The sequence below is a fragment of the Moschus berezovskii genome, chromosome 26, assembly GCF_049115385.1.
Source record: "Moschus berezovskii isolate FMDL1 chromosome 26, NW_MosBer_1.0, whole genome shotgun sequence".
NCBI lineage: Eukaryota > Metazoa > Chordata > Mammalia > Artiodactyla > Moschidae > Moschus > Moschus berezovskii.
Window position 1 is genome coordinate 22,355,419 of NC_142485.1, and position 25,343 is coordinate 22,380,761.

The 25,343-nt window shown below is 37.2% G+C and overlaps 1 protein-coding gene across 3 annotated transcripts in view; it reads right to left on the reverse strand.

The window, feature by feature from the left end:
* SGCZ (sarcoglycan zeta) overlaps nt 1-25,343 on the reverse strand; it is a 407,822-nt gene that overhangs the window by 40,699 nt on the left and 341,780 nt on the right. For 2 of the 3 annotated variants that reach the window (XM_088832535.1, XM_055416515.1), the window contains one exon: nt 19,391-19,513. The exons of the other annotated variant lie outside the window; for it this stretch is intronic. In XM_088832535.1, the coding sequence (XP_088688661.1) occupies nt 19,391-19,513 (123 nt within the window). The remainder of the gene's footprint in view (nt 1-19,390; nt 19,514-25,343) is intronic. 3 annotated transcript variants of the gene reach the window in all.

Here is a 25,343-nt window from a genome sequence, read left to right on the forward strand (position 1 = left end):
GAGCTCCACTTATTTGTGTTTGTTTTCTTCTCACAAGAGGTTTGGTAGCACTGCTTTTAATTAATATAAAGAAGTGGCAGGTTCTCACCAGAGGTAACGTCGCTATCCTCTGCAATGATGGTTCTTCGCCAAGAAAACCCATCACAACCCCAGTCATGAGTGCCATGAACACCTTTACAAGTATCTTTAGAACAATCCCAAGCAGAGCAAGCCATTAAAACTTTACTCAAATCATAACCAGCCTAAGTATCCTCAGGCAAAACCAGGGATCTTCAAAATGCTACTGCTATTCTGTCACCCTGTGTTTTATGTGTGTGGGCTGTTTATATGCCATACCAAGTATCTTTAAAGATGGTGGCCCTCTGAGCTACAAAAATCATGCTTCAGATTTTAGCATTAGATCTTTTGATATAAAGAAGTTGGTCCTGGCAAATCAAGGTTAAGTTACAACAGGAAAATAAAATCCTTATCTGTGTTTTTATATTTCTGAAATTAACTGATATACTCAGCAGATATCGCACCTTTGACTGGCTAAGCAGAGATGCAATATTTTCAATACAAAATGTTGATTTATATTCTAGAAAGCATGAAGTGAAGTGAAGTTGCTCAGTCGTGTCTGACTCTTTGCGATCCCATGGACTGTAGTCTACCAGGCTTCTCTGTCCATGGGATTTTCCAGGCAAGAGTACTGGAGTGGGTTGCCATTTCCTTCTCCAGGGGATCTTCCTGACCCAGGGATCAAACCCAGGTCTCCTGCATTGCAGGCAGACGCTTTATCCTCTGAGTCACCAGGGAAGCAAGTTGAGATATAAATATACATATCTATAAGAGTGCCTGAGAGTGTGTGGGTAAGTAGATTATAGCATCTTGCTAGAGAGTACCAGACTCAGACGTTGTTTGTGAGTCCTGACAATACCTCTAAATAGAGTTCTGATCTAATAGAAACTTCTCTAGAGAATTGGGAAAAAACTGATAGATGAAGTCCAAATATATTAAAAATTTTCAGGGAAAATCTGGGCAAGAGCAACATAAGATATGAAATTCAATGGTTCATATTTATTCAAAACTACAGATACCAACATCCTAAAGACAATATTATCATGCTGAAACCAAAAATTAAGAAATACCAGGATAATTTCTTTTAAATTTATCATAGGAATATAAACTTGGTTTAACAGCAGGAAATTAATTAATAAAATTCTCCATAATAATTTTTTATGAACAACATGTACCCATATCAAAATATATAGATAAATCATTCTAAAACTTCAGCATTCTTTTATGATTAACAACAGTAGTAATTACTACTATAAGAAAAATAGGAATGTAAGTGAATGTACTACCATCAGTTAGAAACATTTTCCATAAAACCTATAGCATCCTCAAATTTATTGGTGACATGTTAAAGCATTTCACTTAAGGGCAGCAACTTTACAAAGGTACAATATGATTTAACCTTTTGGCTAGATGCACCACTTCAATTCAATCCTGGTATAGTTCCTCTCTTACCACATGGTGGTAAGAGGAGAAAAAACACAGGTATATGAAATAGAGGCTGTTTGAGCGGAAAAAGAAAAAAAAATTATCATCTTCACATATATAATATGGTGTCTACATAGAAAATCTAAAAGAACCTGCAGAAAATTTAATAAGATTAATAAGAGAATTGCTTTGACTTAAAATTTAATAAATGCCTGTGCTCACTTTAGAGAATGAATTATTAAATTTAATCAAAAGGCTTTAAAGCAATTTTAAGTATAAAGAGAGCATAACGTGAACGTAAATAAGATCTTAACCTAAAGTTGCTGCTGCTGCTGCTAAGTCACTTCAGTTGTGTCCGACTCTGTGTGACCCCATAGACGGAAGCCCACCAGGCTCCCCCGTCCCTGGGATTCTCCAGGCAAGAACACTGGAGTGGGTTGCCATTTCCTTCTCTGCTAAAGTTGCTAATTTTCCCCAAAATCTTGAGTAGACTTAATGCAATCTCAGATCATCAGTACTATTTTCTTGTGACTTGACAAGCTAAGTCTAAAACCAAAATATAAGAGTCTTGGGCCAAGAATAATAGGAAAATTCTGAACCTCTCCTTCCCAAATCCATGTGGGCAAATTTTCCGTAACAGATAAAAACATTTATTATAAAGTTCTAGTTCCTAAGTCACTTTGACTGTGACACAGACGGAGAAGTAGACCAATGGGGTAGAAGAGGCTTCAGAAACAGACCAACAAATTTGCATCTATATGGAAACTTGACTTATGATAGTTACTATTGAACATAAGTGTGGAAACAAGTAACTATTCTATAAATGATGCTAGAATAATTGTTCAACCATACGGGAAAATCAAACCATATTTATTGCCACATGCGAAGATCAATTTCATCTGTATTAAAATTTTGGGTAAAATTATAAAATGTGTAGAAGACAATATTGGAGAATATCTTTTGCTTCAGATTAGAGAATTCACGTTTGCCATATAGTAAAGGAAAAAATGATGTTTGACACATTCAAATCAAGAATTTCTCTCAACAAAGGACACCATAAGCAATTGAAAGGCAGACTTTGACCCTAAAGGAGATAATTACAACACATATAATTTTAAAAAAGAGTGATTTCCAAATACACAAAAATACTCTTAAAAGTAATAAGAAAAAGATAAACAAACCAATAGAAAGTAACTAAGAACTTGAAGAGAAACCTTATAAAAGAAGTATCATGAATAGCCAATAATCAATTAAAAAATATTCATTAGTGATGAAAATAAAGCAAATTAAAACTGCATTCTGGTACCAATGTAAACCCCCTGGTCTTATAGAAACTTTAAAGTCAAAGAACATGGGAAGGTAAGGATAAATTCTTAAGACAAAAAATATATGAAGCTTTAAAATAGTTGATAAATTTGACTATTTTAACATAAAGTTTTTCTTAATAAAAGACACTGTGTGTGTGGGCATGTGCTAAGTTGCTTCTGTTGTGTCTGACTCTTTGCCAACCAAAGGACTGTATAGCCCACCAAGCTCCTCTATCATGGGATTATCCAGGCAAGAATACTGGAGTGGGTTGCTATGCTTTCCTCCAGGGGATCTTCCTGACCCAGGGACTAAATGTAAAAGACAAAAATATGGGTAATTCACACAAAAGATATCACATACCCACACACACAGTCTATAAAACGTGTTACTGATAAGCAATTGACATCCAGAAAATATAAGGATCTACTACAAATCAATAAGAAAAAAAACTAGCTCATTAAAAAAGACTAAAATATGGGTAATTCACACAAAAAAGAAACCTGAATGAATTAGTCAATACACTAGGAAAAAAAAAAAAAATCCAAAGCAGCTCAACATTGCTGTTAATCAGAACCTTACAAATTAAAACTAAAATGAGATGAAATTTTATTTGAATCTTTTCTAGCAACCAAGAGATTAGAAAAATCAATTCATGATTTAGGTTTGTATTGTTTTCACAGCTGAACAGAATGCTCCTTTATCTCACTGCTTTCCACTTAGGACTCATAGCAAATGGATGCCAATATGTGGCTGTTTGGAAACTATTTTAAAGTATTTGTGGAACCTGTAAAAAGAACACTTTTACACTGAAAAAAAAAACCCTTTTAAGAAAAAGCAGTCAACTGTTTTAGAGAGCTATTTTAAAATATCATGTTACAGATACACACTAGTATAGTGAAAGACAGGGAAGCCTGGCGGGCTGCAGTCCATGGTGTTACAAATAATCAGATATGACTTAGTGACCGAACACTATATATAAAATAGACAACCAACAAGGACCTACTGTATAGCATTGGGACCTATATTAAATATCTTGTAATAACTTGTAATGGAAAATAATCTGGAAAATAATGTACATATATAACTGAATCATTTATATATATAAACTATATATATATATATATGAATCATTTTGCTGTGTGCCAGAAAACACACAACACAACACTGTAAATCAACTATACTCCAATTAAAATAAAATAATGTTCAGTTCAGTTCAGTTCAGTCGCTCAGTCGTGTCAGACTTTTTGCGACCCCATGAATCACAGCACGCCAGGCCTCCCTGTCCATCACCAACTCCCGGAGTTCACTCAGACTCATGTCCATCGAGTCGGTGATGCCATCCAGCCATCTCATTCTCTGTCGTCCCCTTCTCCTCCTGCCCCCAATCCTTCCCAGCATCAGAGTCTTTTCCCAAATTGCCATGCATGTTTCATATTATAAAGGTTTTGTTTGTATTGTTATTATAGTGACTAAAGTCCTATATGGCATAAAAAATAGAAATCGGACTCAAAATTATACAATCTAAAGTTTTCTATCCAATTAAATTATTGTATGACAATATTAATTTTGTCAGTTCACTAGAAAAATATCAGAAAGTATATAGTTTTGCTACTAGAGTAACATTAGAGAGAACACATGATATAATAGCTTGCATGCCAGGTCAATTTGTTGTCTCATTAGAAATGGAATAAATCATTTAATTATTTGAAACCTTAATTTTCTCACTTGCAAAAATTTAAAAAAAATTTTTTTCCCCTTTTCAAAGGAGGAGATTTATATATATATATAGTATATATAATATATATTACATATATACATATTATGTATGTATATATGTATTATATGTATATATGTATTATATATGTATATATGTATTATATATGTACAATATATACATTATTATATACATGTTTACATATAAAAATAAACACATACAAATGCACCTATAAAATATAACTATGATATATAAATCTTATATATAACATATATATACTATTATATATTATGTACATATACATATATATTATCTATTACAGTATAATGTGCACTTCACAATTGTTTAGCATTATTCATGTGTGTAAAGTCAGTTTAAAAGACGTAGCAATCCATAGTGGTTCAGGCATATGAGAATTATCATGCACTGCTAGTATGAGGGCAAAATGATTAAAATCTTTATTAGTCCTTAAACACTGAACAAACAATTCAGTTTCAAAAATTTATCCTAAAGAGATACCATGTGCTAAAAGCTGCAGGTACAAGAAAGTTGATAACGACGCTGTTTAGGTTCATTGTATACAAACTAAATGTCCAAAGGTAGGGAACTAATTGATGAACTATGTAGTTTAATAAATGGAATATTTTAGTTATTTAAAATATTATAGGACATTATTGAATAGCATGAATTAAAAATGAATATTAGATATCCATACGATATGCATAAATATCTGAGTTCTTAAAATGGCTAATAGAATTTTTACTGGTCAAAATTCCATGTGGCAGCTTTCTTTTCAAGTTGTACTCACCTTCACTTCCTCCTTTTATTCTTGGGTGCTTGTGTGCTAAGTCGCTTCAGTCCTGTCCGACTCTTTGTGACCCTGTGGACTGTTGCCCACCAGGCTCCTTTGTCCGTGGGATTCTCAAGGCAAGAATACTGGAATAGGTTGCCATTTCCTCCTCCAGGAGATCTTTCCCACCCAGGGATCGAACCCATATTTCTTATGTCTCCTGCATTGGCAGGTAGATTCTTTACCACTAGCGCCACCTGAAAGCCTTTTTATTTCTCCTTTGCCCCAGTTAAAAACTCAGCTACTACATAATACACAGAGAAATTCAGGAAATGTCACTTGTCCTAAAGGTTTCCACTTTAACACATAAAGGGTTGTGCAAAAGTATTTTTCTAAAAACTGAGCTAGCTAACCTCACCAAGATGTATACAACTCTTAAATGGCAGCTGTATGTCAATTAGATGCTATCTTAAGTAGCAGTATTTTGTTATCTACTTTAGAGATAAAATGACTTTTCATCTGAAGTGTAAAGATAAATCAGATTGTCTTTGAGATGTTTTGCTCTCCTGTCATTAAGTGCTGAAACAGAGTGGCCACTTTACAGAGATGTAAGAGAAAAGATTCAAACTTGGTTGGAAGTTTTAAATAATTAAAATATTAGATAAATTTGAATGTGAGATTCCATGATGCTTTTTTCACCCACCATGCAAAAGAAAAATGATGTGTAAATAGATTGGTTGCTGAAAGCTTATTCTAATACACTTGTCTTAAAGTCCAGAATAACCAGGATAATTATCAATAATTCAGTTCAGTTCAGTTCAGTTCAGTCGCTCAGTCGTGTCCGTCTCTCCGCGACCCCATGAATCACAGCACGCCAGGCCTCCCTGTCCATCACTAACTCCCGGAGCTCACTCAGACTCAAGTCCACAGAGTCGGTGATGCCATCCAGCCACCTCATCCTCAGTCGTCCCCTTCTCCTCCCACCCCCAACCTTTCCCAGCATCAGAGTCTTTTCCAGTGAGTCAACTCGTCGCATGAGGTGGCCAAAGTATTGCAGTCTCAGCTTTAGCATCAGTCCTTCCAATGAACACCCAGGATCGATCTCCCTTAGAATGGACTGGTTGGATCTCCTTGCGGTACAAGGGACTCTCAAGAGTCTTCTCCAACACCACAGTTCAAAATAATTAACAACAAATAATTCATATTATTTATCAGTCATAAACTTAAAAGAAGCCAAGCAATGAAATAAGTTATTCACCAATATTGTATGCGTTTCATGCTTATATTTGAGGAAAGAAGTGATGTTATAACACCTGTGCGTAAATTAAGAAGCTGAGTCTATAAATGAGTATTTTACTTGATACAGAAAAACTAGTAGCATTTATGGTTGTGATTAAATTGTCCTTAAACATCACCCTTTTCAATTTTTATTCACATCACATGAGATTAACAGCTCATAAAACCTATTATGTTTTAATTTCTGATGGAAATGGGCAACTTGCCTTACATGTGACTTCACCCACAGATGTGAATGAAGAGCTCCAGGGCATCTCAGACCCACCTGCACTACATCCTACTTCCTGCACGTGCTTCCTGTCTCTCTGCTTCTCAGAGCCCGAGGAGGAACGTTTAGCACAAACAGCGCGGGAAGGTCATCCCCAAATGCCTCGTCGGGGACTTAATCCTCTTGAAGTTACCTTTCAACCCAGGGAGGAAAGAGCTATTGAATTATGCACCAGCCTTGATCTTTGAGTTAGCCAATTGCCAGAGGCAGTTTGAAACTTCTTTTTCAGTTTGGCCACATTGCAAAGAGGAAATTACTTTGCCCTAATTTCAAGTCATTTGTATAGTGTTCCCTCACACAAAATATTATTGATTCTTAGATTTACCCTGCAGGAAATCAGAAACTAATAATCAACTGGTAACAATATAATGATGACTATTACTACTGCTAAACCAATATTAAGTCAGATAAACCCCCATTTTACAGCTGAAGAACTGAAGGCACAGAAAGGCTAAACAACTGACCCAAAGGCATGCAGCATTTAGATGACCCAAAGTTAGAGAAACTAATTATGGCCTAGGCACAAATACACTAGTCCTAGTTTGGTGTGTTTATTTTGTGTTGTTTTATTATTTAGTCATTCAGTCATATCTGATTCTGCCACCCCCCTGGAACTGTAGCCCGTCAGACTCCTCTGTCCCTGCAATTCTTCAAGTAAGAATACTGGAGGGGGTTGCCATTTCCTTCTCCAGGGGACCTTCCGTACTCAGGGATCAAACTCACACCTCTCTTTCATCTCCTGCCTTGCAGGCGGGTTCTTTACCACTGAGCCACTAGGGCCTGAATTCAAGAGAGTACGAAACCTATAGTTATTCCTCCTTTCAGGAAATCTCAATTTGTTGAATGAACATTTATTGTTTCATGAAACAGATCAATTATCAGTTAGTGTGGTGGCAGAATAATTGTCTTCCTCACCATCCCCCCAAGGATCCAAATCCTAATCTCTTAAACCTGTGAATATGCTTCCTTAAAAGTAAAGGGGATTTTATTTAAAAGATGGCAAGTGGAACTACTTCAAGATAGGAAAATTATCCTGGATTATCTAGGAGGGTCTAAAATAATCACAAGGATCATTAGAAATGAGTGAGGGAGTCAGAATACGGAGAATCAGAGAGGTGGCAATGTGAGAACAGCTTGGTTTGCTATTGCTGACTTTAAAGATAAAGGGAGGGGCCAGGGGCAGAAGACTATCAAGGGCCTCCAGAAGCTGCAAAAGGCAAGGAAATGGCTTCTCCCAAAAGGAGCACAGTCAGGCAGACACATTGATTTTAGCCTAGTGAGAAACGGTGCAGACTTCCAGCCCCTAGAACTGTAAATAATAAATATGTGCCTCCTAAGCCACGGTTTGTGGTAATTATTATAGCAGCAACAGAAAATTAATGCATCTGGTTAGTAATTGGAAAATGACAGGAACCCATTCAAGCTTATAATATTTTTTCCTTTCTCCTTTCCTCCTTCCCTTCTAATCTTTATAGTGAAATGAAACATTGCTCTTGTTATGATTTATAGGAACATGGAAATTTTATCTACTTATGCAAAGCATACTGACACAAAACTCCACAGGTGAAATTAGGAATAAAATTCATTTTGACACACTGTAGCACGTTCCTTTTGAAGACAAAGGTCATCCTGATTAATGACTATACAGTTTAGTTAAAACTAAAATTAGTTCTTTCTCAAATTGCAATAGACCTTTTAAATCACAGACCAAGATTACGTTACTGTTTTTCCAAAGTAATTCTAACATCAATCATTTATCTCAATCTCTTCTCATGACACTGTTTGGCTTATTCTAAGCTTTCAATTTCCATAGCTACATGAAGATAGAGAGGTTATCCCAGGAATGCTCTATGATTTAGTTGAGAAAGGCAGATATGTAGTATTTAAGTATGCTCATTCCTCTTTACCGCTAACTTTTTCTAGACTACTAAATAAATCTGCTTGAAATAATGACCTGGGTACTAAATAAATCAGATCCTAGAAGCTCTCCTTCTTGTTACAGAAATTCTAATTCCGGATTTGAATGTATTATATACACATGCATATATTGACAAAGATAAAATGAAGTGGAAATGAGACTGGACTTTAGAGAGGAAAAATAGATGTACTTCCTTGTCTGCTATTGATAGCTGTATGTATTTTGTGAAAGTCACTTACCATGAGACTCAGTTTGCAAAGTGAAGATAGTAATACACAGTTTCTTAAGTACTAAGGAGCAAATGAATTCAATGTAAGTGATTATATCCTGTCAATGGTAAAGTTTATGCCAACATGTTACTAATTACATTTTTTTATTTGTTGTGCTGATTTATTTTTTATGTTCTAAAATTTAATATAGAATTCATTTCCTACATTTATTTTTCATCTTACTCCTCCTTATTGGGATCATACATAATTTTCACTTAAATGCTTCTGAAAGACCTACTAAATTACTTTTGTTACACTGGATTAAACATTATTCAGTATTACATAAAACGTTCAACACTATCTTATATGTAGTGACATATGTGAAGAGAAAGATAAATGATAAATAATAAAATTTAGGTCTTTACAGTGGGTGCTACAGTAGGAAGAATGTCATTTAATTAACTAAAGTAGTGCCTTTATGTCGGTTATAATAATAATAATATCTAACATTTATCGACCACTTTCAGTGTGTCAGACATATGCTTTACACGGATCAGCTCACATTAATTCAATGAAAATCCAATGAGGTATAAATTGATTATGATTACTCTTCCAGAAAGCAGTGGAGTTGTAATGCCAGAGGTAACATTCTTCATCACTGTACATCAAATCTTTCCAGTAATTACAGCCCAGCCTGTTTCTCTGAGAGCCTTCTTCTCCATCTTCCCCACCTGACCCTTTAAAACAGATACACTGACATGAAACTTAACATTTGTGTTCAGTGACAAGTTATCATTATCCAGATCTTATTTTGTTGAATGTTTCTGATGGCTCGCTTTCAGTGGGCTAAAGTTAGAATTATTCTCTTGGTGTTTTCCATCATAACAGTAACTAAAAAATAATATATAATAGCCAGTTTTTGTCAAACTGGGGATAAAATCCATAGCAATGAAAGAGGATTGGATATGATATATTTATTTGGCTCAGAATTTCATTTGCACATTTCCCCCTATTTCTCTATTTTTTTAAAAAACAGATTTGGCTAATGATATTTTCTTTATTTAAAGAGTGCCATTTCTCATCATGACCTTTGGAATGCATACACATTCTTACCACTTTGAAACAATAATTAGTGCTTTTCTTGTCTGAAATTTTGATTCACAAGGAATATAAGTAACTATAGACTAGTTATGTTCTGTGGAATGCTTATGACTTTTGCACATTTTCAATATGCCTATTCAATCAGAAAACACATATGATCTAAGTAATGTCAAAATTAATTACAAGAAAACAATACACATAATTGCTATTCTTGAAACAGACTGGCAAGAACCTCATAAATCTGAGCATCTTAATATTTTTTTCAACACACTTGTTTGGCAAACATCTTCCTCCCTTGCATAATTCTAATTCAAATAGAACTGAAATTTGTAGTAACTGTAATAAAAAAAGAAAAAGAAATAAATGACATATAGATTAAAAAAGAAAGATTAAATTGTCTTTATTTGCATAAGAGATGATTATATACATAGAAAAGTCCCTGAAGTCTGCAAAAAATTGCTATAACTATTAAGTTCACTAAAGTCACGGGATAAAAAGACACAAGATAATACATGAAAACTGTGAAGAAAGCTGATCACCGAAAAACTGATGCTTTTGAACTATGGTGTTGGAGAAGACTCTTGAGAGTCCCTTGGACTGCAAGGAGATCCAACCAGTCCATCCTAAAGATCAGTCCTGGGTATTCATTCGAAGGATAGATGCTAAAGCTGAAACTCCAATACTTTGGCCACCTCATGCGAAGATCTGACTCATTGGAAAAGACTCTGGTGCTGGGAGGGATTGGGGGCAGGAGGAGAAGGGGACGACAGAGAATGAGATGGCTGGATGGCATCACCGACTCAATGGACATGAGTTTGAGTGAACTCCGGGAGTTGGTGATGGACAGGGAGGCCTGGCGTGCTGTGATTCATGGGGTCGCAAAGAGTCGGACACGACTGAGTGACTGAACTGAACTGACTGAACTGAATACATGAGAAAAAATCAATTAAATTTTATATATTGAAATAAATGTATAGAATCAAAAGTGATGAACTCTGTACCAATTATAATTGCTTCAAAGAAAATTAAAAAATAAAAACATAGACAGGATATGTATGCTGGAAGTGATACAATGTTCATGAAAAATGTTAAAGAAGGCTAAATAAATGAAGATACATTATTTCATGAGCCAGAATAATTGATATAGTAAAGATGTCAATTCTAAAATTCATGTGTTGGTTTATTCCTATAAAAATCTAAGCAAGTTTTTCTTTTTTTATGGCATAGAAATAAATATTCTAAAATGTTTATTTCTAAATTCTCTATCTTCTAGGGCCTGTCCCCTTACTATATATATTTCAGAATATTTATCCCAGATGAATGAAACTTATGTTTATAACAAAACATGTATACAAATGTTCATAGTAGCTCTAAAACCTAAACAACTCAGCTATATGGTTAAATACAATGTAGTATATTCATACTAGGGGCTTCCCTGTGACTCAGTTAAAGATTCTGCCTACAATATGGGAGACCCGGGTTCATTCCCTGGGTTGGGAAGATCCCCTGGAGAAGGGAGTGGCAATTCACTCCAGTATTCTTGCCTGGAGAATCCTATGGACAGAGGAGCTTCATGGAATACTACTCAGTAATAAAAAGAAGAAACTATTGATATATACAATAAAACAAATGATCTCCAGGGAATTATACTGATTGGAAATAAATTCCCCAAAGGCAACTATAGCATGATTTTATATGTAAACCATTCTTAACCTAAGAAAATTATAGCAGTGAAGAACAGATATACAATTGACAGGGTTTACGATGAGGGTAGTTGTGGTCCCCATAGGGCAACACAGGATCCCTGTGCTGGTGGAAATGCCTGTATCTTGACTGTATCAATGTCAATATCCTTTTTGGGATGTTATACTATAGTTTGGAATATGTCACCATGGTGAGAAACTGGGTTAATGTTGCATGGAATCTCTCTGTATCATTTCTTACAAACACATGTGAACTTATTTATTTATTAAAAAAAAAAAAAGTTTACAGTTGGTGTTGTGGGAATTTTCCTCCTATAGTCAGAATTTTGGGGTTTCTACCTGAGCACTACTTTGACACTTAAGCCTACTCAAAAGGTGTTCCTGAGCACATTTCGATTTTATCAAGTGATTAACTCAGAGAATGAATGGAAGGGTTAAAATAACTGGAGTTACCTCATCAGGCCAGTGAAATCAGGGTTGAGACCCTATTTCAGTGATTAAATGATGTATCATACAGAGTAAAGGAACCAGAAGTTTGACACATCCACAGATAAAGAGAACAAAAAGATAAATGGAATGGACTCAATCTGCAGGATCCTTTTCAATCAATAATACAATGGCCTGTGCTTCTCTCACTCAGCAGGGGTTACAGTCTTCCACTGTTAGCAATCCAACTACTTTAAAACCTTACTTCGTGTTTTATCAATTTGGCAATTGATATTGAAGAAGAATAGTCTAAGGGAAACATAGTCATTGATATGTCTAGACTCTTCAAGATTTACCAATATACTAAAGCCATATCCAACTGGTAAAGCTGAAGAAGCTGAAGTTGAATGGTTCTATGAAGACCTACAGGATCTTCTAGAACTAACACTCCAAAAAGATGTCCTTTTCATTATAGGGGACTGGAATGCAAAAGTAGGAAGTTAAGAGCTACCAGGAGTAACAGGCAAATTTGTCTTTGGAGTACAAATCGAAGTAGGTCAAAGGCTAACAGAGTTTTGCCAAGAGAACGCACTGGTCTAGCAAACACTCTCTTCCAACAACACAAGAGAAGACTTTACAGATGGACATCACCAGATGGTCAACATTGAAATCAGATTGATTATATTCTTTGCAGCCCAAGATGGAGAAGCTCTATGCAGTCAGCAAAAACAAGACCAGGAGCTGACTGTGGCTCAGATCATGAACTCCTTATTGCAAAATTCAGACTTAAATTGAAGAAAGTAGGGAAAATCACTAGATCATTCAGATATGACCTAGATCAAATCCCTTATGATTATACAGTGGAAGTGACAAATAGATTCAAGGGATTAGATCTGATAGACAGAGTCCCTGAAAAACTTTGGATGGTCTTTAGTACATTGTACAGGAGGCAGAGGCAGTGATCAAGACCTTCCCCAAGAAAAAGAAATGTAAAAAGGCAAAATGGTTTTCTGAGGAGGACTTGCAAATAGCTGAGAAAAAATTGAAGCAAAAGGCAAGGAGAAAAGGAAAGATATACCCTTCTGAATGCAGAGTTCCAAAAACAGTAAGGAGAAATAAGCCTTCCTCAGTGATTAATGCAAAGAAATAGAGGGAAAAAATAGAATGGGAAAGACTCGAGATCTCTTCAAGAAAATTAGAGATACCAAAGGAACATTTCATGTTAAGACAGGCACAATAAAGGACAAAAATGGTATGGACCTAACAGAAGCAGAAGATATTAAGAAGAGGTGGGAGGAATATGCAGAAGAACTATACAAAAAAGATCTTCATGACCCAGATAAACATGATGGTGTGATCACCCACCTAGAGCCAGACATCCTGGAATGTGAAGTCAAGTGACCTTTGGAAGCATCACTATGAACAAAGCTATGGAGGTGATGGAATTCCAATTGAGTTATTTCAAATCCTGAGATGATTCTGTGAAAGTGCTGCACTCAATATGCCAGCAAATTTGGAAAATTTTATGAATTTCCTCACATTTCTATTATACCAAGTGGAGGAAGTTTTACTTTAACAAAAGTAAGAAACATTTGAGTCAGGGCTCAGAGAAGTAAAATAAATCATGGAGAAGACTGTTAGTAAGGTGCCCAGAGGAAGCAGCTATTTTCTTGAAGATGGCATAATTCATTTGAATATTCAGTTCTTGGAAGGTCTGAATATTCATTGGAAGGACTGATGCTGAAGTTGAAGCTCCAATATGTTCCCCATCTGATAGGAAAAGCCAACTCATGAGAAAAAACCCTGATGCTGGGAAAGATTGAAGGCAGGAGGAAAAAAGGGCGACAGGATGAGATGATTGGATGACATCACTGACTCAATGGACATGAGTTTGAGCAAACTCCAAGAGACGGTGAAGGATAGGGAAGCCTGGTGTGCTGCAGTCCGTGGGGTCGCCAAGAGTCGGACATGACTGAGTGACTGAATAACAACATAGTTTATTATTTATACCCTTCGAAACCATTATTTACACCCTTCAAAACCAATCAGTTTTTACCTGGAAATCTGGGAGTCAGAGTGGTACTCCTCTTTAACATCTCCAAAAGCTTCATCCTAAGTTTAAAAAACAACTAGAGGCCATAACCATGCAGACTTGCTGCTGAAGCATTTCCTCAGCTCACTGGGCGGGGGTGGGGGGTAGTGGAGGGTGGTGGGGAGGGAGGGAGAAGAGGAAGAAGATGAGGGCTGGTCAACGAGGAGGCTAATTAAGAACAAACAAACAACAACAACAAAAAACCCAACAGCTAGAAAATTGAGTGATTTGCCCAAATCTACAGACTTAAAATATTACACTAAAGAAAATGAAATGACTGCACCTTAGAATCCTCAGCACCTGATCTGATCATATTTTTTCAGATGCTATTCAGACCTAGCAGCTCTATCCTGCAGGCTGCATGCCACCAGGCTCTTGGCCTTTGGACAGCCCAGAGGAACAATGGTCCTATGTAAGAGAAAGGTTGATTCCAAAGCTGACCTCATCACAACCTGTCCCGAGTTAACAGACAAGAGCAAGGATGTGAAGACCAACTAATAAAAACAAGCCAGAGAATATTGATTCCAGCCCAGAAACATAGTGTTTAATTTATTAATAAAAGACAGCTCTTTGGAAAATCCTTTCTTCTGTTGTCAAACAAGCATTGGGACCTTTCTATCTTTCCAATCACTCAATTAGAGCAGAGACAAGAGAATGACACACTTGGCTTTCAAGCAAGCCCGAGGGCACAGGGTGGATACTTGATTCGGATGCACTATCGTTTCAGATTGCCAGTTTTAATTTCTACCACCAGATTAAAAAAAAAAGATCCTTTCTTCTCATACATTGAGCTATTTTTCACTTTTCTCTCAAAGGCAAAACGGGGAGATCTAACTCCACCTAATGGCTTTTAATTTAACATGAAAGTATAGGGCTAAAGTCTTTCACTTTATAAAGTCAAATAAGTGAAACTTTGTTTTCTAAGTTAATATACTACTTGGAATACAAATGAAAGAACAAATTACAGTTGATGGATTCTGCCTGAAAGCCCTAAATTTAAGAGTCTTCTGAGTGTAAAAGCTTATATCTTTTATTTACTGACCTGGTCTCAAAAGATAATTGCACTAAGTAATATCTTTGATCAGTATTAGGGAATACAAATGCAAAGGAAAATAAAATTGTCAAGGATGCATATATGAGCCGAATGTGTGAAACGTCCATATATTCAATGATATAGAGGGGGCATGTTAAGGTCATATAAGTATATTCAAATTAAAATTTAAGCAAAGTATTATTGAGCAAGCGAAGCTATATCAACAGTAAAAAAACCACAAGTTGAAAGCATAGGACTGATTACTGATCATGCTGATGGGGTAATGAGGGGTGGTGGTGTTCAGCGAGCTGTTTTGCCACTTCAGTTCTACACTCCTGCACCCTAAAAGTATTTAAATGCCTTGAGTACATCCCTGCTCTGTTTCAATAGAGGAAATTTAAATATCCTGAACTACACTAGATTTGCAAATAAACATAGTCACAAATGATTTTGTCTCAGGAGTATAGACACACTTATTGTCTAAATAAATTCATCTACTTCTGTTGCCCTGAAAGAGAAGTCCATATATGAAACACCATTTATCTTAAAATGTAAATTAGAAAGGATCCATTTTAATCCCCACGGATATCACTTAAATAGAAAAATTTCTTGTCTCAAATTTAAAATTCTTGAATCAACCTCACACAGATCTCTTGTCACATACAACTTTGAAGTCTTGTCAGCACCGCTACCTAATTTATATGAAATACCCTGGAGTCACTGATTCTTTGTAGTATTATTTGTTAAATATTCAAGCACTGCTTTAAAGTACATATGAGGTTACTAATCAATCCCGGTGCCCTTAAATTGCATGCTACACTATGCACAGTTTTCTTCTCTAAGCATGGGAAATTCTCAATCATATTTTCCTTTGATAACTTTATTTTCCTTTGTTTTAGAAGTATCACAGGAAGAAATAAAGCCACTATAAAGTTTATATGTGGTATTCTGGTAATGGAGTAAAGGACTCTGCAGGAATTTGAGAATGCACACAAGTATGTGTATGCTCGTGTCTGGGTCTGTGGATGTATCTGGGCTCTTCTGTGAAAAACAAGTGTGGCTAGGTTCTGGGAGAGATTCTAATCATGTTAAAGTACTCCCCAATTTAGCACTTATTTTTGAATGATGTGGAGTCCTTTGCATATCTGCAATGGTTGAAAAGCCAGGGTTATTTATTACAGATGCTCTCATTCTTCCCTCCTATGTTAAACCTCCATCCTTTACAAAAGTCTGCCTGGATTCTGTAATTATGACCTCAAAATAAAATTATTTTATTATTTAACATCTTCTGGAGTCATATGATACATCAAGATATTATAAAACTGATTAATCAATTTTTGAGATAATACAGATCAAAAGAGAGTATTGAAGGAAAAACTTAAAGCTGTGTGTATATATTTGAGACAGGGAAAAATGGAAAAAGAGACCTAGGGTGAGGTACATGTATCTAACCATGTAGACATTGTACAGTGTACCACGCCTACATCACACACACACACATTCACACACATGCACACAGAAAGGAAAGAGAGAAAGAGTGACTAGGTCAGCAGAGATGACTGCCAAACACAGTTAAGTAAAAAGCAGAGAAACTGAGTTTTTTCAGAGAACACTCTCTTCTGACTTAACAGTCCGATTAACAGTTCAAGGATGGCTGCCAGGCTACCAAGAAAAAGAGGAAATATGGTGAGTAACTGTCTTATTTGGGTATCCCACGCCCAAGGTAAGAGAAACCCAAATAAGACAGTAGGTATTGCGAGGGGGCATCAGAGGGCAGACACACTGAATTCATAATCACAGGAAACTAGTTGACCTGATCACATGGACCACAGCCGAATGTGGTCCACTGGAGAAGGGAAAAGACTCTGATGCTGGGAAAGGCTGGGGGCGGGAGGAGAAGGGGATGACCGAGAATGAGATGGCTGAATGGCATCACTGACTCTCTGGACATGAGTTTGAGTGAACTCCGGGAGTTGGTGATGGACAGGGAGGCCTGGCGTGCTTTGATTCTTGGGGTCGCGGAGTGTCGGACACCACTGAGTGACTGAACTGAACTAAACTGGTGAGTAACTACCTACCTCAAAGAAAAATTTTTAGAAAAACTAGGTAATGGGTCTAATTTTGTGAAGAAGGTATTTCACTGCAACAGTTATGAGGAAAATCAAGATAATATAAAGATCAGAGAAAGTTCGGATTCTGTGAGATCATAAACACAGCTAAGTGCTGTAGAATTTCCCTTTACTTATGAATACAAAGTACCCAATGTGAATATCTGAACATGGATGAAATAATCTTTGGATAAGTGTACTATCCTAAGAGCTATGAGGATTACATTGATATCAAAGCTGATAACTGGCAGGTACTACCAACGTGCAAAAATTGTTAAATATTAAAATCACAAATGTCTAATCCTCCTAAGTGCATTTCTACCCTGGTTCCTGACTTGCCCGTCAACTAGCAACTCAAATATTATCACCAAGGGCCCTATAGCCAATGACCTTTCTGATTTGTCTATGCCCTTTGCCAACCCAAATCCTCATGCTTTTTAATTTAATAAAAAATGTTTTTGGTTCCCTGACTGTTAACTCAGGACTTAGGAAAGCCAGTGTTTACCTCATGTGCATGATTTCTTCTCTGACCTTCCAAGGAGTTTTTAGAAAGAGAATGAGGCTGACAGGCAGTCCTGAAGACCAGTCCAAACACCAACCTAACTGTGCACACTCCAGCTACTCAACAAACTCACAGAAGAAAGAAAGAAGGCCCTGGGGGACAGTAAGTCTGGTGGTAGTAGATTGTGAGCCAGGCCAGAGATGCCCAGTGAGGTTTCCCATTTTGCAATCCTTGCTGAATTTAATTGCCATCTACTTGTGTATCTTTTTTGAAATCCACACAAGCATTCATATCGGGGATATTGGCAATATTATCATTATTAATAAAAATAGAAGGCTAACCTTCACACTGTCTTCATTATGTGTCCAAGACATTCTAAACACACACATGCATACATAGGCACGTGCACACACATGCACACACACACACATAATTTGAGCACCAATAATCATTATCATTTCAATTATTTAGATTTAAGAAAATAGACAGCATAGAATTTACTCAAAATACTGAGTGGTAGAAGCAGGATTAAACCCAAACAGCCCAAGAGCTGAGGTCATTTACCATGTAAACGGCTCTCAACAGCCTACAGACTCCATTTACCTAAATAGATATGACAAGTATCCCGTGAACTGTCCCCAAATTCAAATTTGGGAAATACTAAGCCACACATATTTCATTTTTCAAATATAGGCCTCCTTAAGTATTTTTAAAATATTTTAGCAAAATAACAAATATTGTGGTTATAACTCAGATAATTCAAAAGATATTGTTCTTAAACTGCTTAAAATAATCTTAATAAAATTCTGCCCTATTCCCAGTCCTGCTTTTAAATTTCTGTTTTCTTGTTTTTTGCTTTTATTTTTTCATTTCAGCTGGTGGTTGACACTAATGGCCCTAATATTAATGGGCCTAATGGCCCTAATGACTTTAATAATGTCTCAGTAACAGGTGATTAGCACTATTTCTTGATTTATATGCTTTGGAAGACAATTATGAGCCCTAAAGAACAAGAATTTAGTTTATTTATAACCTTTCCCTCTACTTCAGTTGATATTTACATTTTAGATCTTCTTTTGTATATCTTTTACTTTTAAATAATACCTCTAGACTATATTTATCTATCACCTTGAGTCTTTATCATTGTCTGCACCCCAACTTATCTTCCACCATCCATACTCAATTTCCTCCCTCTAACCCTGCCTGAGACATGCAGCTTTGCTTTTATATCACTAAGGCTAATATATTTATAGTCTCTTCTGCAACCTCAACCTAGGGCTTTCTGTTTGATTACTACTGGAAAATCAAATGATGTGATACCATGATATTATGTGAGAAAATTTCTGGCATGTGAACCACAGATATTAAAAAGTCATTTCTTGCTCAGTTGCATATTCTCTCAGGAAGTAAACAATGTTCCAAGACCTCCAGCTACAGTACCTGTAACTTTCAGCTTTTCAGCCCCAATGGTAATCTCATCTTCATCTGCAGAAAACAGCACCCTGCCATCTTCACTCGCTCTCACTTCAAATCTTTTACACTGAGCTTCCACAGCATCAGCTCCTATAGTCAGAGGAAAGGTTTAAAAATGAATCTTGTATCCAAGAAACCGTGAAGATGTATTTTTTTTTTTTTTAGAAAAAGAAGAGAAATACATATATTATTTAATCTCTACAGTATGTTTTATACCTAAATTAGTATTTTAAAATTACCGTCCTTTCAGAATTCTAATTCAGTAGAATATTGCTGGGCCAGGATGATCGGGTACATATTTGACACCTACATCCCTGACACAGGCCTGACAAAGTCTGTGGGTTTAGCCAGCTGGGAAATCTTTGCATGTCCACGAGGAGAGACGATGCTTGCTCTGTTCTTGGTGGCTGCCTGCAGACTTGGCATTTTACTTGGCATGTGCTAGATGCTTCATAGGGACTTGTGGACTGAAGGACTCTAATTTTTCTCTCTGCAAGTAGACAATAGTGTCTATACTTGCTATAGTGCAAGGAAATTGTAAACCTTTAGTTATTCAACATTCCATAGATGCTAATATTAACATTTGTTCACTCTTTATTACTACCTAATATGAATCCATTTTAGATTCAATATTATAAATGTATGTGTATATCACATACACACACACACATGTATATACAGCATGTATATATTTAATGTTCTCCAAGGTATCTTCTACGGAGAAGGCAATGGTGACCCACTCCGGTACTCTTGCCTGGAAAATTCCATGGACAGAGGAGCCTGGTAGGCTGCAGTCTATGGGTCACTAAGAGTCAGACACGACTGAGCGACTTCACTTTCACTTTTCACTCTCATGCATTGGAGAAGGAAATGGCAACCCACTCCAGTGTTCTTGCCTGGAGAATCCCAGGGACAGGGGAGCCTGGTGGGCTGCTGTCTCTGGGGTCGCACAGAGTCAGACATGACTGAAGCAGCTTAGCAGCAGCAGCAGCAATGTATCTTCTAATCAATAATTTTCATTATTAAAATATAATATTAAATAAATATAATTGCATCATGTAATTGAAAATCTGTTTTCAATTTATTGGATCATTTTTCATATTAATCCACCCACAATCCACAAAGCCAGCTCCCATATTAAAAAAAAAACATAATTAATTTGAGAGCATGGTTTCAGCAAGAAGATCAAACTGGTCAGGGGGTAGGGAATTGCTATTTCCATAACACTAATTTATTTCTTTTGGCATATGCATCTACATCTTCGTCTCTTGTTAAGATTTGGACCATCCCTTCTCTGCTATCTACATCAGAAACTCTTGTCAGATACAATGTGGTCCACTCAGGACACATGTGCCTATTTTCATTTCTCTCTACATATGCTATGGGCTGAATGTGGTTTCTCCAAATTCATACCTGGAAATCCTAACTCATAATGTGTTGGTGTTAGGACATGGGATCTTTGGAAGGTAATTAGGTCATGAGAATGGAGCCCTCATGTGTGAGGCTTGTGCCCTAATCAAAAGACACAAATGAACTTGCTTTCTCTCTGTGTAATCTACCACATGAAGACACAAGGCTGTTTGCACGTCAGGAAGCAGCCTCTCACCAGACACTGGACTTGTTGTCACTTTAATCTTGGACTTCCCTCCAGAACTGTGAGAAATAAAATTCTGTTGTTCAAGCCACCCAATATATGGTATTTTGTTACAGCAGTCTGAGTGGACTAAGACAATGAACTATCATTTTTTGTTAGCTATATGACCCCCAGGAATTCAAAACATGAGGTTATATTTGTATTTCAAAATACCCTCCGAATTTAAAATTATCTCTAGCGTCTAGTAGGCATCTAGAACTTTCTTCCCCTTTCCTTGTCCTCAACCCCACCCCACTTCAGAACTACTCTCAATACGTGTCTGGGGGCTTTAGTAACTTACACCTCCCACCATCAGAGCTTCTTAGGAGCACTTAATAAAAGGAAGACATTAATTTACATACTCTGATAACATGTGGGATAATTTCTCTGGAAACAGGAAACTTTTCTCATATTCCAAAACTACTTACATGTTTTCAGGTCTACAAAGAAAGTGTGAAAAACTCCAAGCAGAACAATGCTAAGTATTTTAAAACTGTGTTAACCATGGAAGCTATCAAGTTCAAAACAGCATGAACAGTATTTTAAAGTCTGTTTTTTATTTATTTTTAAGCAAATAGTTTTCCTTACAGGATTTAATGGTAATATTGGAGAAACCGTGGAATACCTGTTGTTCACGTTCCAAGTTATTGCATTTGATCTTGTAAACATTATTTCAGCAGCCTGTATTCAGTTGATTGTGTTTTTTTTCTAATCATGGTCTAACTTCCCTGCATTGAGCTTTTAATCTTTGAACCATAATAACTCAAATGGATGATGTTCAAAAAGTCATGCTTGAGGCCAGAAGTGCTGATAAAAGTGAATCTGGGTTTTGAGGCTTCTGTGTTTCAATCTATCTTCTGGGCACTGAAGCATACATTAAATATGAACTGCCTAAAGATATTGCAGATACTTTACACATAAAACCTTGCTTCCTGCAAATATATTTAATTACTGGATACACTGGTCCACAAAATATATCACTGACCTTAATGACTTCGAACTGTAAAGATCACTGTGCTTATGTATACATATATCCACATACACTACACACACACACACACACACACACACACCCCAGGAAGACTTTTTTTGGCATACTACTTAATGTTGTTATACTGGAGATACTTTATGAGTTGAGTGTCTGGATGTGGTGAAATGAGTTGATATCTTAATTCATTACATTTAAATAAGCACAAGAAAATAAGCAGATGAGCAAACATTCATGCACCTGGAATAGAAGAGAGGCATCTAGGCTGTAAATAAATGGAGGCAGACTCATCCAATTGACTAATAGATATATAAATTAATACATCAGACTACATTTTATTCAGCATATTATTATAATTACAGAAGGCAAAATTACAAGCAATTAGCAATGCATTGATAGTAAATAAATATTTTAAGTCAGAAAATAACTTTGAATATAGGGTGCTTCTATACATTGCTTTTATTCTCTGCAAATAGAAAGCAGTTAATATATGTAATTGGACACATACTGCATAGTTGTGAATGTTTATGTTTAAAGTTAATATATTAGGCTATATGAAACTGAATTTATTATATCCTAACATGCTTTGTGCTGTCTTATTCAGCTAATTCAAAAGTCAGCATCTCCTATTCTCTAAGCTATGTCACCTCAGGATCCAGTTGTTCAGAGGGGCAGTGATACTCATTTCCATCTTATCTCAATAAAAGATGCTTTTAGAGATGCAGGAGAGCAACATATTTGAATGTCTCTGGGTAAAGAGCTCTGGTTCCTTAGCAGGAAGATCATGGGAGATGAGTTATCCAAGCAGTTCTACATTTTATGAGTCATCTTAAAACAACAACTTGCTCACTAAAATATCCAGGCTTCTCTGAGAAGTTCACATCAGCAACTTCAAAATCAAACAAGGAACAAAGAAGCACCGAACAAGAAAGGATGGGGATTGATCAAGATGGCAGAGTAAGAGGAGGTGGAGCTCCCCTCCCCCCATCAACACATCAAAAACACGTCTCCATGTGGAAAACTTCTCACTGAAAGCTAACTGGAAACTGGCAGGAGGGCTGCTGTACAACCAAGCACTAAGACAATTTACAGGGAATTAGGAAGGAAGGGACGAAAAGCCGTGTGATTTGGACCTGTGCTCCCTGGGAGTGGCTCAGAGGAAAGAAAGAATACAGGGGTGGACACACTGGGGAGCGAGAGGGGAGAGCCTCTGATTGGGCGTCTGGGTCCTGGGATCTGCTGTGGGGAAGACCAGCTGGTCAGAGGACCACTGGGGGAGCGAAGGGGGCTTTGGGAGGCCTGGATGCGGATGGCAAGGGCTGTGCTCACTGGTTTGCCCTCAAGGCAAGTCTGAAAGGGCAGTGAGGACTGCTCTAGAGCCTCCAGGTTTCTTGTGACAGCCTTGGCTTGTGACCCAGACTGAGCCAAGAAAATGCTCTGGCAATACTGAGTATCCTTTCATGTGCCTATTGGTAATCTGTGGTGCTTCCCAGGTGGCGCTGGAGGTAAAGAACCTGCGTGCCATTGTAGCAGAAGTGAGAGACGCGAGTTCTATTCCTGGGTTGGGAGATCCCCTGGAGGAGAGCATGGCAACTCCCTCCAGTATTCTTGCCTGGAGAATCCCATGGACAGAGGAGCCTGGTGGGCTACATCCATAGGGTCACAAAGAGGCGAACACAATCGAAGCAAAGTAGCATGCGTGTAATCTGTACTCTGTTGGTGAAAATGTAAATTGGTATAGCCACTGTGGAAAACAATACAGAAGTTTCTCAAAAAACTAAAAAAGCGAACTGCCACATGACTAAGCATTTCCATTTTCCACTGAAAATCTTTTAGGTTGTTCCTGGGTCAGTTCACTTCAGTTCAGTTCAGTCACTCAGTTGTGTCCGACTCTCTGCGACCCCATGAATCACAGCACGCCAGGCCTCCCTGTCCATCACCAACTCCCGGAGTTCACCCAAACTCATGTCCACAGAGTCGGTTATGCCATCCAGCCATCTCATTCTCTGTTGTCCCCTTCTCCTCCCGCCCCCAACCTTTCCCAGCATCAGAGTCTTTTCCAGTGAGTCAACTCGTCGCATGAGGCGGCCAAAGTATTGGAGTTTCAGCTTTAGCATCAGTCCTTCCAATGAACACCCAGGATTGCTCTCCTTTAGAATGGACTGGTTGGATCTCCTTGCAGTCCAAGGGACTCTCAAGAGTCTTCTCCAACACCACAGTTCAAAAGCATCCATTCTTCAGCGATCAGCCTTCTTCACAGTCCAACTCTCACATCCATACATGACCACTGGAAAAACCATAGCCTTGACTAGACGGACCTTTGTTGGCAAAGTAATCTCTCTGCTTTTCAATATACTATCTAGGTTGGTCATAACTTTCCTTCCAAGGAGTAAGTGTCTTTTAATTTCATGGCTGCAATCAGCATCTGCAGTGATTTTGGAGCCCAAGAAAATAAAGTCTGACACTGTTTCCACTGTTTTTCCATCTATTTCCCATGAAGTGATGGGACCAGATGCCATGATCTTTGTTTTCTGAATATTGAGCTTCAAGCCAACCTCTTCACTCTCCTCTTTCACTTTCATCAAGAGGCTTTTGAGTTCCTCTTCACTTTCTGCCATAAGGGTAGTATCATCTGCATATCTGAGGTTATTGATATTTCTCCCAGCAATCTTGATTCCAGCTTGTGCTTCTTCCAGCCTAGCGTTCCTCATGATGCACTCTGCATATAAGTTAACTAAGCAAGGTGACAATATACAGGCTTGACGTACACCTTTTCCTATTTGCAACCAGTCTGTTGTTCCGTGTACAGTTCTGACTGTTCTCAAGAGGCAGGTCAGGTGGTCTTGTTTTCCCATCCCCAAATCCCCAAATTACTAATTTGAAAAGATATGTTCACACCAATATTCATAGCAACATTGTTTACAATTAAGATACGGAACAACCTAAGCATACATCAATGGATGATTGGATGAAGAAGACATGGAATATTACTCAGCCATAAAATAATGAAATTCTGCCATTTGCAACAACATGAATGGACCTAGATGAGCTTCCCTGGTGGCTCAGATGGTAAAGAATCTGCCTACAATAAAAGAGACCTGGGTTTGATCCCTAGGTGGGTAGAATCCCCTGGAGAAGGGAATGGGTACTCATGGACCTAGAAATTATTATGCATAGTAAAATAAGACAGAAAAAGACAAATACTGTATAATATCACTTACATGTGGAATCTAAAATATAAAGGAATGCATGTCAGGAAAATAGAAACAGACTCATAGATATAGAAAGAAAATTAGTGG